Consider the following 16,174-nt stretch of genomic DNA (forward strand, 5'->3'; position numbering starts at 1 on the left):
TCTCTGGTCTAAGTTGTCCCCTGCAGCCGCTTCCAGCCTGCTCAGCCAATCACTGGTTGAGATGGCACAGTGCCACAGCTAGTGATTGGCTTAGTGGGTTGCCACTCCCAAGACAAGAGTGATATCCCGCTCAGCCAATCAATGACTGATGTGACAGCACAGTGGCCAGTGGGCTGTCCCTCTCATCTCGATCAGTGATTGGCTGAGCTGGCTGGAGGCGGCTAGAGACACTTGAAGGAGGACACAGGGGGTGCTTGGACAGGTCAGCATACTTTTCTTTTTTATGTGTATTAAATTGTGCGGCTGCCATCTTTATGAACTCTACAAAAAGTTTGTAATGAATCTCAATTCTTAAGATTTGGGTCGCTCATCTCTAAATAAGACCAATAAAAACACATAGCACACAAGCAGACTATAAACTAAAAATATAAGACAGAAAATGGATCCCTAAATAGGGAGAAATAGGGACATATCTAATACCAGACCAAAGTAAAAAAAAAAAAAGAAAAGAAAAAAAAAGGGCAAAGTGATTATAGCCTAGCAACTGGCTACACATAAAAAAAAAACACAAAAGGAGATGATAGGGCAGGTATTGTTCAGCCAGGTGTAACCCTTGTTATATTAAATTCAGTATCCAGGTTCCTAATGCCATCTGCATTCCTACCACAACATCACATTTTTTAAAGAGGGATATTGTACCTTTTGGATATAATTTAATGGGTTCTCCAGGATTAGAACATATAGCTGCTAAGGACAGCGGTTGTTTTTGCAAGAAAGTAGCTGTGCTTACTCTTACCCTGCATAACCCTATTAGAAGTGCAGTATTACCTGTCGTGGTGTCCGTTCAGACTTGCTTCGGCACCATTCCCAGTCTGTGAGTTCTGGCTTACGACTTTCCTCATGTGACAGTCTCCTCTCCTGACCTTCATAGAAAGATGACTTTTCGAAATTTCTCATGTCCTCTCGTTTGAAGACTCCAATTTTTTCAGAAAGCAGCCGACCAATGGCCTTGTCTTTCCCTGGATCTGCTTTTAACTCTGTGTTAAGGTTTCTGAGTTTGCCGACATCCTTCAGCATGGAGCTGTCCTGCAGACTGATAGTGCTGAAATCCAGCATGGCCGAATTGAGGATCCTATCACAACGAGGGTCACTGGGGTTCTCGCATTCATAATTAATTAAATTATGGTAGGAAATAGAGTTCTCTCCAGGGTTGTGATTTTCCTGGGATATCTTGTAAATGCCGTAGCCTTTATTGAAGGAAAGGTTGAAATCGAAACCTCTTTTCTTGACTAGAATGAAAAATAGTATATATATATATAAATGACTCCGATGATGCAAGAAAACATTACATTTATACCTTAGCTGTGCCAGTACTATAATAAATCGAGGTATATATGTGTATATAAAATGGATGTACAGTGTGAAATGATATATTGTTGAGTTTAAGAGGCACATATGAAGGCATAGGCATAGCATGTTGTGAGACAACTCTGGGATGGGGGATGGGTTGTTGCTGCAACTGGGCAACACACCCTGGTGGATTTTTAACCTGGTTCCCCAAGAATATGGATGACTGCCTTCTCAACTGCATCAGCTCTATGCTCCACCATTAACTCATAGGTTACTGGTATTTTTAAGTGCAGCCCATGAGCCATGTGACCCAATCCCGGCAGTGGTTGGTATGGTGTTAAGATGTCATTACAACAGCCCATGGACCTTGTCCCTGTACACTCACAGGCTGGAGGCTTAAAAACAACTTCATGCATTGTGGGAATCAGAACTCGGTAAGTACTAGGTTCTTTTTCTTTTTTTCTGTTTGGTCACAATAGGGAATTGTTAGTATAGGGGGCAAAGAGGCATTATTACAATACAGAGAGGGGCACAGTAGGGCATTGTTACCACAGTATATGGGGTACAGGGGTATTATTACTGTATGGGAACAAAGCAGAACATTATTATACTATTATTACTATTATTATTATTATTATTATTATTATTATTATTATTATTATTATTATTATTATTATTATAATATATACTATTATTATATTTATTGTATACTATTATTTCTATATTGGTCCTAGGTGATGTTTGCTCACATACAGTAATAATTGCCTTTTTTTACACCCATAGGGGGACTTTATTACTTGATGGCCCATGGAAGACATTATTACTATATGGAAGCATATGTGGAATTATTAGCATATAGTTACTAGTAGGTGGTGCAGGGCAACTATTACAATATTGGACACAGAAGGTGTTATTATATGGAGGCATAGGAGGCATTAGAAGACGTCAGGGAAGACGTTACCTGTAAGACAGTGTATGCCCCATGACGGTAATGACTTTTATGACATACAGAGCTCCTATTTAATAATAGTATTTGACACTATATAGGGGTAATATTGGTTATAATGGTACAGTATCTGTGGTCATAGTGTGGGTCATATTTGGCCCTTGTACAGTGCTGTTAGTGCTGGACTGTATTGAGCAGTGATACATTATAGGCATACTGTATCTATAAGTACAAGATTCATAAATAATAATATACTATTAATAATATTTATTTGTATAGCGCCAACAGATTCTGCAGCGCTTATTTAAATATATATATATATATATATATATATATATATATATACACAATGCAGGTTATATTTATATTAAAATATACAATGAATTAATTAAAATTAAATTAAAAATACAGAATTAGAGACCTGCTCTCGAGAGTGTACAGACTATGATGACTGGAGGTGTCACGAGAGGCAACAAGGGCTTTATTTGTCAATGTTCCAGCCATTGTACATAGAATCTCCAAGTGCCTATAGGTGATTGGGCGAGCCAGTCACAAGCCACTTTCTGAGCTAAGGTAGCAAGTACAAAGTAGATGGCACCAAAGTTTATATGTGTATGTGTGTGTTTTGTTTTTTATTTTGTTGTACAATTTTTCTTTAGATTCTCACAATGTCCCTTATGAGAATAAAGGGATGCAGCTCACCTTTATACATCCCTATTTATGTGGTGAAATTAAATGTATGACTTAATCATACACAGACACATGTATTGCTGCTACTAAAATCAAATCAAATGGGTCTTGTGGCCACAGAAATGCATGAGGTTAAAAAAAATATCTGTACATGTGTTGGGAATCTCCATTTTGCAGCATGTCAGTTCTGATGTCTGAAATTCAGTAGATGCATTGTGGATCTTCCTCATTGGTTTCTATTAGAAAGTTAAAATCTGCAATAAATCTGCATGTGTAACAATAATGATGGACCCAGTGCGGAACCTTAATTTAATTAAGGACTATGTCAGCAGAGTGCATACAGACCCTGCAAGACTAGAAAGCCAAACTAAGCTGAGATGCGGAGTGCCACCTGCCCCATGGTGTCATGTACAGTATCCTGCTGATAACTTTATGCTCTCATCATGTTATTTCTTCATTACGTCTGTTACTTTTATATTGTCTATAGATGCAACATATGTTATTTACTGTATGAATATTTTTAACAAGGCATACTTATTCTGTACCGCTCTCATGACTTGTTTTGTTCAAAAATAAAGAGGCAGAAGGTTGGGGATGAGTTTTGTATTGCATGTATTTTTAGGTAAGTATAATATATGGGTACGGCTATGGGCATTGTTGCTATACACACTGCATCCTGACACGTGGAACATGAAGCAATGTTAATAACCTCTTTATTTGTGCTATCTTGAAAGGCGATAAGTGGCTCTAATCCTCCTTATGCCCCTACGTTGTGTGGGAGAGAATTTAAAAGCATATATATTCATAAACTGAGACAAGCTTTATAGTGCACCATCTGAAATACCTGCGATCATACAGTGTGAATGTATTTGTAAGCTGGAATGACTCACAGAGGTCGGCCTTGTAAAACAAAAATTTGGAGAAAATGATTAACTTTTAACTGCCCTACATATTCCTCACTAGCCCTAAGCATCTGATTCCATTTGTGTATTCAAGCTTAGCCTGTATAATATGTAACGCTAGAGAAAATGATAGAAATCGGATTTTGATCTCAGTACAGTTATCATTGCCTAATATCATGTTTTCATGCCAATTGCATTAAAGGAGAAGTCCAACAGCGGGTGCACGGTGGGGGGTGAACAGGGACACAGCTGCAGTCACTGATTGGCTGAGCAAGGTGAATCCTGCTCTTCAGTGATGGGACAGCTGGGTCGTGACATACCTCAAAGCTGGAAAAAAATTACATGAGCCACAGTGTTCTTTGTTATTTTCCCGCCACCTCCTGCCAAATTTAAATCCCCCCCCCCCGACTTCTCCTTTAAGTGGGTACTGCTAAAATCACATCCATGCCCGATTACATTCCATGTAAAAACATTGGCATTTACAAATTCCTCTGTTTAAGGGTAAATTCACATGGGCGGATCCGCAGCTAATCCGCAGCTAATCCGCAGCTAATCCGCACTAACCAAACATGCTGCTAAAACCGCACTAAACCTAATGGAATCATTATCACAGCTGAATCTTGTGTGGGAATACTCGCAGCTTAAAACTCCTGCGGATTCGCCCGTGTGAATTTACCCTAAAGTGTCACTGTCATTATAACTTTCAGGATCTAAACAAAAAGTAGATGTGATATAAAGCAAGTTTGTAATTTACATTCATAATTATTATTATTTTTTTTAGTTATCATGGAAAACACGGCACTTCCTGTTTTCTGACTCTTTTTTCCTAAAAAAAACAAAACAGGAAACAGTCAGTAAACAGTAAGTCCAGTGTATCCCAGGCCATCTGAGCACTGAGAGACAAGGCAGTCATGTGATTGATGGACACATTGAGCCGTGACTCTCTGTACTGGCCGGAATTCCTAAGTTTAGTCTGGTTTTTTCAACCAGCACAAGTCAGAAAATCTGCCTTCAGGAGACTTGACCTGGATTTCTGGTAAGTTCAGCTTTGTTTTACAGCATGATAAAAAAAAATAAAAGAATTTATATTGCAAAACTTGCTTTATATCACATCTACTGTTGTATATTTTGAAAGTTATAATGACAAATACACTTTGTACAAAAAACATTGAAAGCAGTCTGTCCTCCTGGGAATGTCCTCCAGTAGTCCTTCTGGTTACATATCAGGTGGTAATCTTTACAGCCATGTCAGCATAGGGGTTCTCTGTAGTCAGATGGCACAGGCATGGTTTTACCATGCGTACTGCACAGGGCAGGCATGCACCATTCCACAGAGCTTTTCCCCCTCTATGTTCTGCTCTTCACCGTGCCACATGGTAATTATAATATTGAAGGGGTGGTCATGTGATCTGCAGGGCCAGTTCTACTATTCACTTGCACACTTTGGTTGTTAAGGAGAACGCATGGCAAGGTGAATATATTTAAAAAAAATATTAGATGTTAGATTATACTATATATTATATATACAACCCTTTTAAATGGTATTCAAAAAATTATTGTGCAAAAGTGATAGACTGAGCTTTTGTTCATTATATCCCATTCCATACTGTTTCTCACCACTCCTGATGTCTCGCTATCTTCTGCCTTCACCCAGCCTGCTGCATTAGGTTGTAGCTCTCCTTCTGTCTTCATGTGAAAGCGTCAGGTTACCTGGGCAACTGGTGCCTGAAGGTGACTTCAGGTCCTGGCAGGCTACTTTAAGGTGATCTTAACTTCAGCAAGCTGCCTAGTGATTAATGGACATGCTTTCCCAGCATGTACATGTGTAATCGCGGTTTGTATTGATTACTGTATCTGGTCCTGACCTCAGCTTTGTTCCTGACTATGCACCTTGTTCTTCTGCATTATCTGCCTCATACCTGTTGTCCTTCTCCAGGTTCTTGCTCCTACATTCTCCTATGTACCTATTGTTCCTATACTCTGGCCTGAGGCATTCTAATTGATCTCCTGGTGACCTTTGGCTCAAATCCTGGCAATGCTACTGTCAGTGCGACCACTGCTAATCTGTCATTGGTCTGTAAATTGCAACCAGTAGATTATCCTTCGATAAAGTCTATATCTGACTCCTGGCTATTGATATGTTCCTAATACATTCTCTGGCCTGTCACATTGATGACCCCGGCAACATTCCTGATGATATCACTACTTCATAGATCCATGACTGTTCTGATGACCACAACCAGGAAACTTATTGTAGTCAAGTCCACTGTGCACACCAAGATGGCTTACATTGTCTTCTTGTTCTGCAGAGAAGCTGTGGCTTGGGAGTTAAAGGACAAGTGCCATGAAAAACTTTTTCCCAGTAATTGAAGCACATTACAAAGTTATATAACTCTGTAATATGCTTCAATCACCTATCTGCCTCCCTTCCCTGTCTTTTCCCCCTCCACCCCCCACCAGGAAGTGTCCTAACTCACACAGACCTAATTACTGTCGTCACCGTCACCAAGTTCTTCTCTCAGCTCCTTCTCCTGTTACAGCAGCCCCCCCCCTCCCCTGCCTTGTCAGGTGACTCAGCTTGCTCAACTCCCATTGGCTGAACAACTGCAAGCCATCACTTGGACTGGGGAGGGGGGCCTCCTGTAACAGGACCTAGAGCAGCCCTCTTGCTGATGACTCATCCTCAGAAGAAGGAGCTGCCTGGTGACGGTGACGACAGTCATCAGGTCTGTGTAAGTTAGGACACTTCCTGGTGGGGGGTGGAGGGGGGAAAAGACAGGGAAGGGAGGCAGATAGGTGATTGAAGCATATTACAGAGTTATATAACTTTCTAATGTGCTTCAATTAATGGGGAAAATGTTTTCATGGCACTTGTCCTTTAAGTGCATTGTCTCAGGCTTCTTTCCTGGCAAACTTGTCTGTCCAAACATCCTCCACAGCCTCTGACCTACTGCACTTGAGATATGGAGTCTTTAAAGTCGGTCAGTATGCTATCAGGTCAGAAATTACACTGAGCTATGTGGCTCTGCAGGCCTGTAGAAGGAGTATGCACCTTCCTTGATTTCCTTCCTAGTCCTCGTTTTTCTAACAGACTCATACTATTGTGGTTAGTTTTAGGGTCATATGGCCAAATTGTAAGTTTGGGCCTTTCCTGTTTTTGGTACTGTTATTAGGAACTTTGTTGTTCTCAATCAGATTGGTTTCCCTTCCAATAAGAATTCTACCGCCCCTAAATGAGCACTTTGCAGATGTATTTTTTATCATTCTGTTCTTGGATCATTCTGTTTCTTCTAGGCCACAATTTTCCAAGAGATAAAGTCTGTCCTATGTCTTTGTCTGAGAAAGAGGTTTTACCAAGAAGTCATCTTTGCCTGCTGGTGCCTACAGGGCTCTCAGAAGATTAGATCTTTTTACTGACTACAGAATATGTAAAAATTCAAAGGATAGATTCTTATTTCTACTGATCTCAGAGTTTTGCAATACCATTATAGAAATCAATTTCTATTTTTCTTATTTAAATTAATTAGGGGATCTGAGTGGAAGATCTCCTTCTCCTTCAAGATGAATATCTGGTGATGCACTTGAGCCTATGCAACATGCCTGCTGCCTTCCAACAGGTCCTTAAAGGGGTTTCCCGAGATCATAGAAAAAAATCTATATCCTGCTTCTGCTTTTGAGTCCTCATCTTGCTCTTCTGCATTGCCTGCTTTATACCTGTTATTCTTCTTCTGTATCTTACTCCTGGTTATTCTAATTATATAAATCATCTATAAATTATCTATAATATAAAGCATTATAAATCATCTCCTGGCAATGACCCCTGGTTCGATTCCTGACAATGCCACTGCTTTATACTGTAAGTGCCAATTTGTGAATGTCCTGTGGATTGTAACCAGTGCATCATTATATTGCTAAGTCAATAACTCCATGTAAAAGTTAAAGAGATATTTTTAAAGAAAATCGCTTTTCCCCTATCCACATGATAGGAGAAAGTAGGAGATTGTGGGAAAGTCCTATCTCTGTAGCCCCTGCGGATCTCCATATCAGGCCCCCTGGCTTCTGTATTGTCAATAGAGCCACAGGTATGGCACGTGACCAGCAGCTCTATTCATTCCTATAGAGCCGACGGAAAGAGCCAAGGGGGCACGTACCCCCTGCAATCTTCTACTTTTCACCCATCCCGTAGATAGGGGAAAAGTTAATTTTCTTGGAATGCCTCTTTAAGTGTAAAAACCTGGGGATCCCCTAGTCTCTTGACCCCAGTCTGATCTGCACCAAATGGTTTGTAGATTAGTAACCCACTATCTGAAACTTGCCCAAAACATAGAAGAGCGTGAAAACAAAACAAAAAAGCTGAAAACATATTTATCAGAAAACTAGAGACAAGCCTCTAAAGGCCCCATACATCTTAGACTTATGTCAGCAGTCACATCTTAGACTTATGTCAGCCGAACCCGCTGCTTGCGGTAAATTTGGTCGTCAATCTAAGGTGTATGGGGCTGTCTAGAACAACCACTGACGGTTGATATAGATAGTGATAGGGGTCAGCCTTGATGCAAAATCACGTCCAACACCTTTGTTTAGAGAGAGACCCCTCCCAATAGAGATCAGAGGAATGCTCGGCCAGGCAGACAGCAATCCAGTGGCAGAGTCGCCTAGTCATCTAATATACATTGGAAAAAAAACAAACATGTGTCTCAAGCTTTTAATTTCAGGGGCCAACTTTTCTGATTTCACTATGAAAAGTCTATAAAAAAAATTTTTTATCCACTATAAGCAGTCTAATAAGACCTTATAAAGCTTTTTCTTTTCTGTTCTGAGAAGAAATAACATCTTCACCTGGTTGTGATGCATCAACTAATAAATCCAGGCCTGGACTGGTAATCTGGCAAACCGAGCAAACGCCCGCTGGGCTGGCCTGATTACCAGTCCGTGGGCCGCCCGGACTGCAAAAAAAAAAAAGACATTATTATAAATAAACCGCACCGCCGCGGCCCTCTGCCGTTGTACTGCTCAATCAGCAGCAGAGAGCCGCTGCCGGGCTGAAGACTGCGTGGTGGGCCGGGATGGAAAAAAAACAAACAACAACTCACCTGTCACTGGTTCCCGGCCAGCAGCTCCTCCCCCGGCATCGCGCGTCGTCTGTCATCTTCCGGCGCAGGTAGCTAGGTACAGGAGACTCTGCCTGGGCCGGACATCACCACAGCCTCTATCAGACATCGGCGTGTGCGTGTGTCTTTACACGCCGACGTCTGATAGAGGCTGCAGTGACGTCCGGCCCAGGCAGAGTCTCCTGTACTATGCTGCCTGCGCCGGAAGATGAGAGAAGACGTGCGCTGCCGGGGGAGGAGCTGCTGGCCGGGAATGGGTGGCAGGTGAGTTGTTGCTTGTTTTTTTTCCGCTGGTGGGGGCACTGCTGGGGGGGGGGTAATAATTACCATAGAAGGGGGCCAACTATATGGGGCACAAATCGGTCTAAATATGGAAGATATGGGGCATAGAATACCTATTTGGGGTACCTAGGGGGCACCTTTATTAAGTACAAAAAACACCACAAAAAAGGTTAAAACCCCTTAAAAATGACCATGAAGGTCATGTACATAGTCTGATGACCCCCACAATCATTGGGCTAACATCATAGTACCGGGAGACAAAGATCACAGGTCCAAAAACAGTACACACACAACACAAGATGGAGGGGGCACTACATATTATACACAAAAAAAGTGTTAATAGCAAAAATGAATCAAAATCATATGCAGTGAACCAATAAACCAAACAAATACACAAAGTGCCACAACATGGTACCCTCCAGTGTAGTGTGCACATCTTCTGTTGTGTGTGTACTGTATTTGGACCTGTGATCTTTGTCTCCCGGTACTATGATGTTACCCCAATGATTGTGGGGGTCATCAGACTATGTACATGACCTTCATGGTCATTTTTAAGTGGTTTTAACCTTTTTTGTGGTGTTTTTTTGTACTTAATAAAAATGACTATGACTTTTGGATGATCTATTGTGTGTCTGCATCTACTTACTACACATACGCTTTTTCTTCCTACCTTTGTATAATAACTCTTATGTGAACATAGCCTATGGGTGCACAGAGGGGGTATATACACTATATGAGTTCACAAAGGGAGCTATGTATACTATATGGGGGCGCAGAGAGGGCCTATTATATGGGCGAAGAGTGGGCACTATTACAGTGTGGGGCAATACATGGGGACTGTGTATAGAGGAGAGGATGGTGCTAATGCCAGGAGCCTAAATTGTTTGTCTGGCAGATTCTGTGGAGACGAATTGTGCTCAGGAGAATCGTCATGATGGCCGGGTCTGATGGGGAAGAAAAAAGAAAGTGAGCGACTCCTATCAGAGAAGACGTCACCTGTGAGTCCCTGGGTGTAACTACAGTGTAACCACTGGGGAGGAGAGTGGGAGGACACTTAGGTTATGGGGGGGCTCAGGCACATACTCGCACAGGGATCCTCTGCTGTCTGTGTCTGCCCCTGCTGACCGCTAATATTGCATCTTCTGAGGACAGTCCTGCTGCTCACATATTATATAGTAGTACTAATAGTGTGTGACACAGAAATAATAGCATCAAGTGTTTACTGTGCGAGTAAGAGGCAGATTCCATTTAGTGAGGAGTCTGGGATAATTTATTTAGGAGTCTGATAGGGGAACAGCACAATAACAGGAGAGCGGACAGAGCCTCTGTAATTGTTCTGTATTCTACCTGTGACTGCGCCTGATCACTGCTGTATTGTCTTGTGTAGTCTTGAGGGTGTAATACTCTGCAGCATCCGTGTACACCTGGTATGTGATATCACTGCTGTATTCTATTCTCTAGTCTGCAGAGTGTAATATTCTGCAGCATCTGTGTAGACCTGGTATCTGGTGGCTATATGGTCAGTGTATGGCGGTATTATTAAATATATTGGTAGTGTAGACCTGGTATCTGGTGGCTATATGGTCAGTGTATGGCAGTATTATTAAATATATTGGTAATGTACACTTATTTTTTGTCTGTGAAAATTCTGGGCTTCACATATGTAAGAAAATTATGTGACTAAGTAGAGCTAAAAATTCTTCTGCTCAACATAGTTGGCGCAATGGGTGTGAGTGTGTGTGTGTGTGTGTGTGTGAAGATATATATGTGGGCTGGTGGGTTTTGTGTGCCAGGGCTGCTTTTCAGCCCCAGTCCGGCCCTGAATAAATCCATCATACCCTCCTCCCATTCAATTTCCATTTTCAGACATGATGATGTGATGTCTCGAACAGTCTTAAACACACAGAGCTTCCTGACTGTGAAGCTATGTGCTCTCCAGCAATAAAGAGAGTATCTTAAAGGGGTTGTCCGGCGAAAAAAATTATTCACAGAATAACACACATTACAAAGTTATACAACTTTGTAATGTATGTTATGTCTGTGAATGGCCCCCTTCCCCGTGTCCCACCACCCCCACCCGTGTACCCGGAAGTGTGGTGCGCTATACATTACCTGTCACGTGCCGACCACGGTCTCCGATCTTCAGTAGTGACGTCTTCTTCGGGAGGCCAGCGGATCTTCCCGAGTGCTGGCCGCCCTCTGCAGCGTCATCCGAAGCTCAGCCGCGATTGGCTGAGCATAACTGTGCTCAGCCAATCGCGGCTGAGCAGCTGATGACGTGGCCGCGTCATCAGCCGCTCAGCCGCGATTGGCTGAGCATAACTGTGCTCAGCCAATCGCGGCTGAGCGGCTGATGACGCGGCCACGTCATCAGCTGCTCAGCCGCGATTGGCTGAGCACAGTTATGCTCAGCCAATCGCGGCTGAGCTTCGGATGACGCTGCAGAGGGCGGCCGGCACTCGGGAAGATCCGCCGAACTTACGAAGAAGACGTCACTGCTGACGATCGGAGACCGTGGACGACACGACATGCGGTGAGTATAATGCACCACACTTCCGGGTCTAGCGTGGGTGGGGGGAAACACGGGGAAGGGGGCCATTCACAGACATAACATACATTACAAAGTTGTATAACTTTTTAATGTGTGTTATTCTGTGAATAATTTTTTTCGCCGGACAACCCCTTTAAAGGGTTTTTCCATGTTAGTAGAATAATCTATTGGATAGTGCTTTATTACAACTATTGCACTATATTCTCCAATATAATTACTGTATTTAAACCCAGGGTATATGTACGACTACTGTTTCCTTACAGCTTCTCAAAACCTTAACTCAATGTTCCAGGCAGGACGTGGTATTCTTTCCGGTCTGGAGAGCAGGAGAGGTTTTCTATGGGAATTTACTACTGCTCTGGATAGTTGCTGTGTCAGGCCTTGTTCACACAACGTACAGTATATTTTCGTAAAAGTATGTCCGATGTTGCCAATTGTACCAATGGCCGTGATTAATACGAAAATATATGTTACGTTGCCTTCTATGGAATCCCGTCCGGAGTGTATACACATAGTATACAGTCCGTCTGGGATCCCTAGCGGTGCCGCGAGAAACTGACATGTCAGTTTTCTGCAGCCGCTATTAATTGAATAGCGGCCGCAGAAAACCCTGTCAGTGCACACAGTGGAGCGAGCGCTCCAGCCGCACACTCCATTGTGTGCAGTGGGGAATTCTGATGTGTGCGCTCATGCATGCGCTCGCATCAGAACTCAGCGGCGCTGATTGAAAATATTTTTATTTTTTTTGCTGAACTACCTCTTTATCGTGAAGTAGAAACTGTTTCATAATAGGGGTCCATAGATAAAGAATAAAATTGACTTGGGATTCTCTTTGCAGAGATGCCTCCACCCAATCCATCTGCGATAGGAAGGTGATATTTTCTAGGAAAATATAGAGGGTAGGTGTATTGTGTGCTTACCAGGTTTGTAGTATTGTTTTCCTGGCTGCTGCTGAGATGTAGAAGAGTAGGCAGGTTGTTGACCAAAGAGTGCCCAGGTGGGATGCAGGGGAAAAATGGGGGCAACATGTGTGGTGGCAAAGACCGCAATCTTCTGCCAAAATGATTTATTTGAGGGCAATTCCATAAGCAGTGGAAATGGTCAATGGTGGTCTCCCCACAGCTGAAGCAAGCTGGGCTGGAAAGGTTACCCATTAAAAAATTTCTTTGGGGAGTTATATAACCCTGTGTAGTATTATTAGTGACATTTCCCATTAGGATACCGAGGGATTAAACTTAAGTGTTTTGGTTAAGATTTTGAGAAGCACCGAAGGCGAGAACTTGGTTATATCATAAGTAGTAGATGTATTGATGTATAGGTAGGAGCAAAGGAATTTTTTGTTACTTTTTATATTTTTCTAAAGAATAAAGATGATTCACTGGATGAATTTAAAGAAATATGGAGCATCACCCCAGAGTACAACCAATTCGAAATTGTACTCATAAGTGCACTACAAGTGGCAAGAAGTAGTGTAACAGATGTATAATGATTGTAAATTATGTATGCATACTGTGAAATATTCATTATAGATAGACAACTGCTTACTGAGACACCAAGACAAAATGTTAAAAGACTTTTACATACATATGTGTTCAGGCCAACAAGTATTTCGGTCATCAGACTACATGTATGTTATCATTATACTGTACATATCCTGTCATCATTCTACAGCTATGACGCCATTGGGTATGTGTATTGTTATAATGCACATCTATTTGTTATCGTTTCACTCATCATTCTACAACATGACTGTCATCCATTTACATGTCTGTCAACAGTCTACATTACTGTACCTGTATATATGTCCTGTGATAATTCTGTCGTCTACTCACCATTTTACACAGACTCCTATATGACGCCTTCCTACATGTCTGTTTTTATAAGGTACATGTCTATTTGTTATTATTCCACTCATTATTTTACATGTCTATTAGGGATGGTCCGAACCGAGTTCGTACGAACCCGAACCTTCGGTAATGATTCCCACTGTCTGCCTGCTCCGTGGAGCGGGCAGAACCAGCGGGAGGACCGCCTGGAAAACTGGGATACAGCCATAGCCATAGGCTGTATCCCAGTTTTCCAGGCGTTCCTCCCGCTGTATCCGCCCTCTCCACGGAGCGGACAGACAGCGGGAATCTGCTGCCGAGCGTTCGGGTTCATACGAACCCGAACCTCGGCAGGTTCGGACCATCCCTAATGTCTATAATCATTCTACATGTCTATCATCATTCTACATGTCTGGTATCATTCTACATGTCTGGCATCATTCTACATGTCTATCTGTCATCATTCTACATGTCTATACATAATTTATACTACATGTCTATACATAATTCTTCTCATCATTCTACATGTCTATCTATCATCATTCTGCTCATCATTATACATATGTCTATTATCATTCTACACCTTCATTTGTCATCACTCTACATATCTGTCTGTCATCATTTTGCTCATCATTCTAAATATCTGTCTATTATCATTCTACACCTTTATTTTTCAACATTCTTTATGTTTATGTGGCATCATTCTGCTATGTCTACATGTCTGCTATCATTCTGCATCTCTAATAATTCTGTAATAATCTTTCATCATTCTACCCATTCTTTACGCTTGTCATTTTTCTATTCTACATTTCTTTATAATGTACAAAATACAAGCAAGTACTCATGGACTACACCTCCAACAATATTAAATAGAAATATTTATTGGTGTCAGTTACAAAAGAATCCAGAACACAAACCCATTTAAAACGAATAGTTATACATCACGGGTCACAACAAGACCCTGATCCCTATTCAATACCATAATGTGGGTTAGACAAGCAGCACATGAATCAATAATAATAAACGCCTGGACAGTGCCATACTTGTACCAATAACCAGTATAAAGATATTAAAAACGTGCCCCCGAGGAGGTCTGGTTGGACGGAACATGTGGGGTCTCCACACCTCACTCACTCCAGGAGAGGTGTAATTTTATCTTTTGATGATCTCTTGATGTTCATTACTTTTTGAGGTGCTGTCCATGTATACTTGCTTGTTCTTTTGTACATTATATGGCTATTATGACAGATAGTGGCTAGCGGTGCCCGCTTATATTTTACATAATCTATTCTACATTTCTGGCATCATTCTGCATATCTATCTGTCTTCATTCTACATGTCTATCCATCATAATTCTGATCATCATTCTACATGTCTATCCATTATCAGATCAAGAAGCCTGTATGACAACCTAGTCCCCACTAAAAAAAAAAAAAAATTAACATACTGTAAATGGTGCAAATAGTATTCAGGGGGAACTGTTAGAGATGTTTCTGGTGAAATCTTCCAGTTTTCAGTCTGGCCACTAAGGCTAAGAATAAGCAGATACTTCCTGTCTGTAGAAAACACTTCACAGCTCCTCTTTATCTTCATCGGATATAATTACAGTTAAGGTGATGCCAATAGATAGATAATACCCCCGATTAGGTGATGGTCAGGGCTCACCCTGTCCCCCTCACTGCACCTCTGCACATGTCACAGTGAATATCCAGGAAAGTCTGTACAAGCTAATAGGGTCAACCCCAGTCTATATCAATAGATCTTAGTGCTTATGTACTGTAATCTGACAGAAGTTCTCTACAAAAATGTTCTGCCCATGTTACTTATACACACACAGCAATGCCAACTGCATCAACTATGTAAAGTGGCATGCAGAGTTTCCAAGGATCAGTATCAGATCCATAGTCACTCAGTCTGTCGATGATTTGTTTCTTTTCCCCATTGGAAATCATTAACTTTTTAATCATTTTAAATTGTTGCCCACGCTAAAGCATGGACTGTAAATCTACAGAGGCTTAGATGATAGTGTAAGTGGAAAGCAATTTAGTTTCCTAATGAATAATATCCAGTACCAGGATCTTTTGATAACAGATCACAATTAGAAAAAAAAAAAACATTTAAGGTATAAAGAAATCCATTTGAAAATCTATTTGGAAATGCTCTTCCTATTCATGACCTGCAAGATATGCCCGTCTTTTAAAAACACAATTATTTGTATAGGAAATAGTGAAAAACCCATAATTGGATATTGTCTTTTTTATGCAATGAAAAAAAAGTTCTGTTTTTTACATTGTGATGGGGTGTCGAGTCCTCGCAGTTGGCAGCGGTGGATGTAGATGAAACCTTGACAGGCGCTGGCTGACAGTAGATATAGGACTAAGTCCAAAGCAGGTATTGCTAAAAACACATTTATTTATCTCAAGGGACAACGCATAAGGGAGGGCATGTCTCCCTGACTTGAGAAAGAGGTCCTATATCTACTGTCGGCCAGCGCCTGTCAAGGTTTCATCTACATC

General features: G+C 41.5%; 1 protein-coding gene across 1 annotated transcript in view; it reads right to left on the bottom strand.

Moving 5' to 3' along the window:
- GPR149 (G protein-coupled receptor 149) overlaps window positions 1–16,174 on the bottom strand; it is a 57,925-nt gene that overhangs the window by 29,728 nt on the left and 12,023 nt on the right. Inside the window, exon 3 of the mRNA XM_069973901.1 lies at window positions 829–1,289. Within this exon, the coding sequence (XP_069830002.1) occupies window positions 829–1,289 (461 nt within the window). The remainder of the gene's footprint in view (window positions 1–828; window positions 1,290–16,174) is intronic.

This window comes from Dendropsophus ebraccatus, chromosome 6 (genome assembly GCF_027789765.1).
Source record: "Dendropsophus ebraccatus isolate aDenEbr1 chromosome 6, aDenEbr1.pat, whole genome shotgun sequence".
NCBI lineage: Eukaryota > Metazoa > Chordata > Amphibia > Anura > Hylidae > Dendropsophus > Dendropsophus ebraccatus.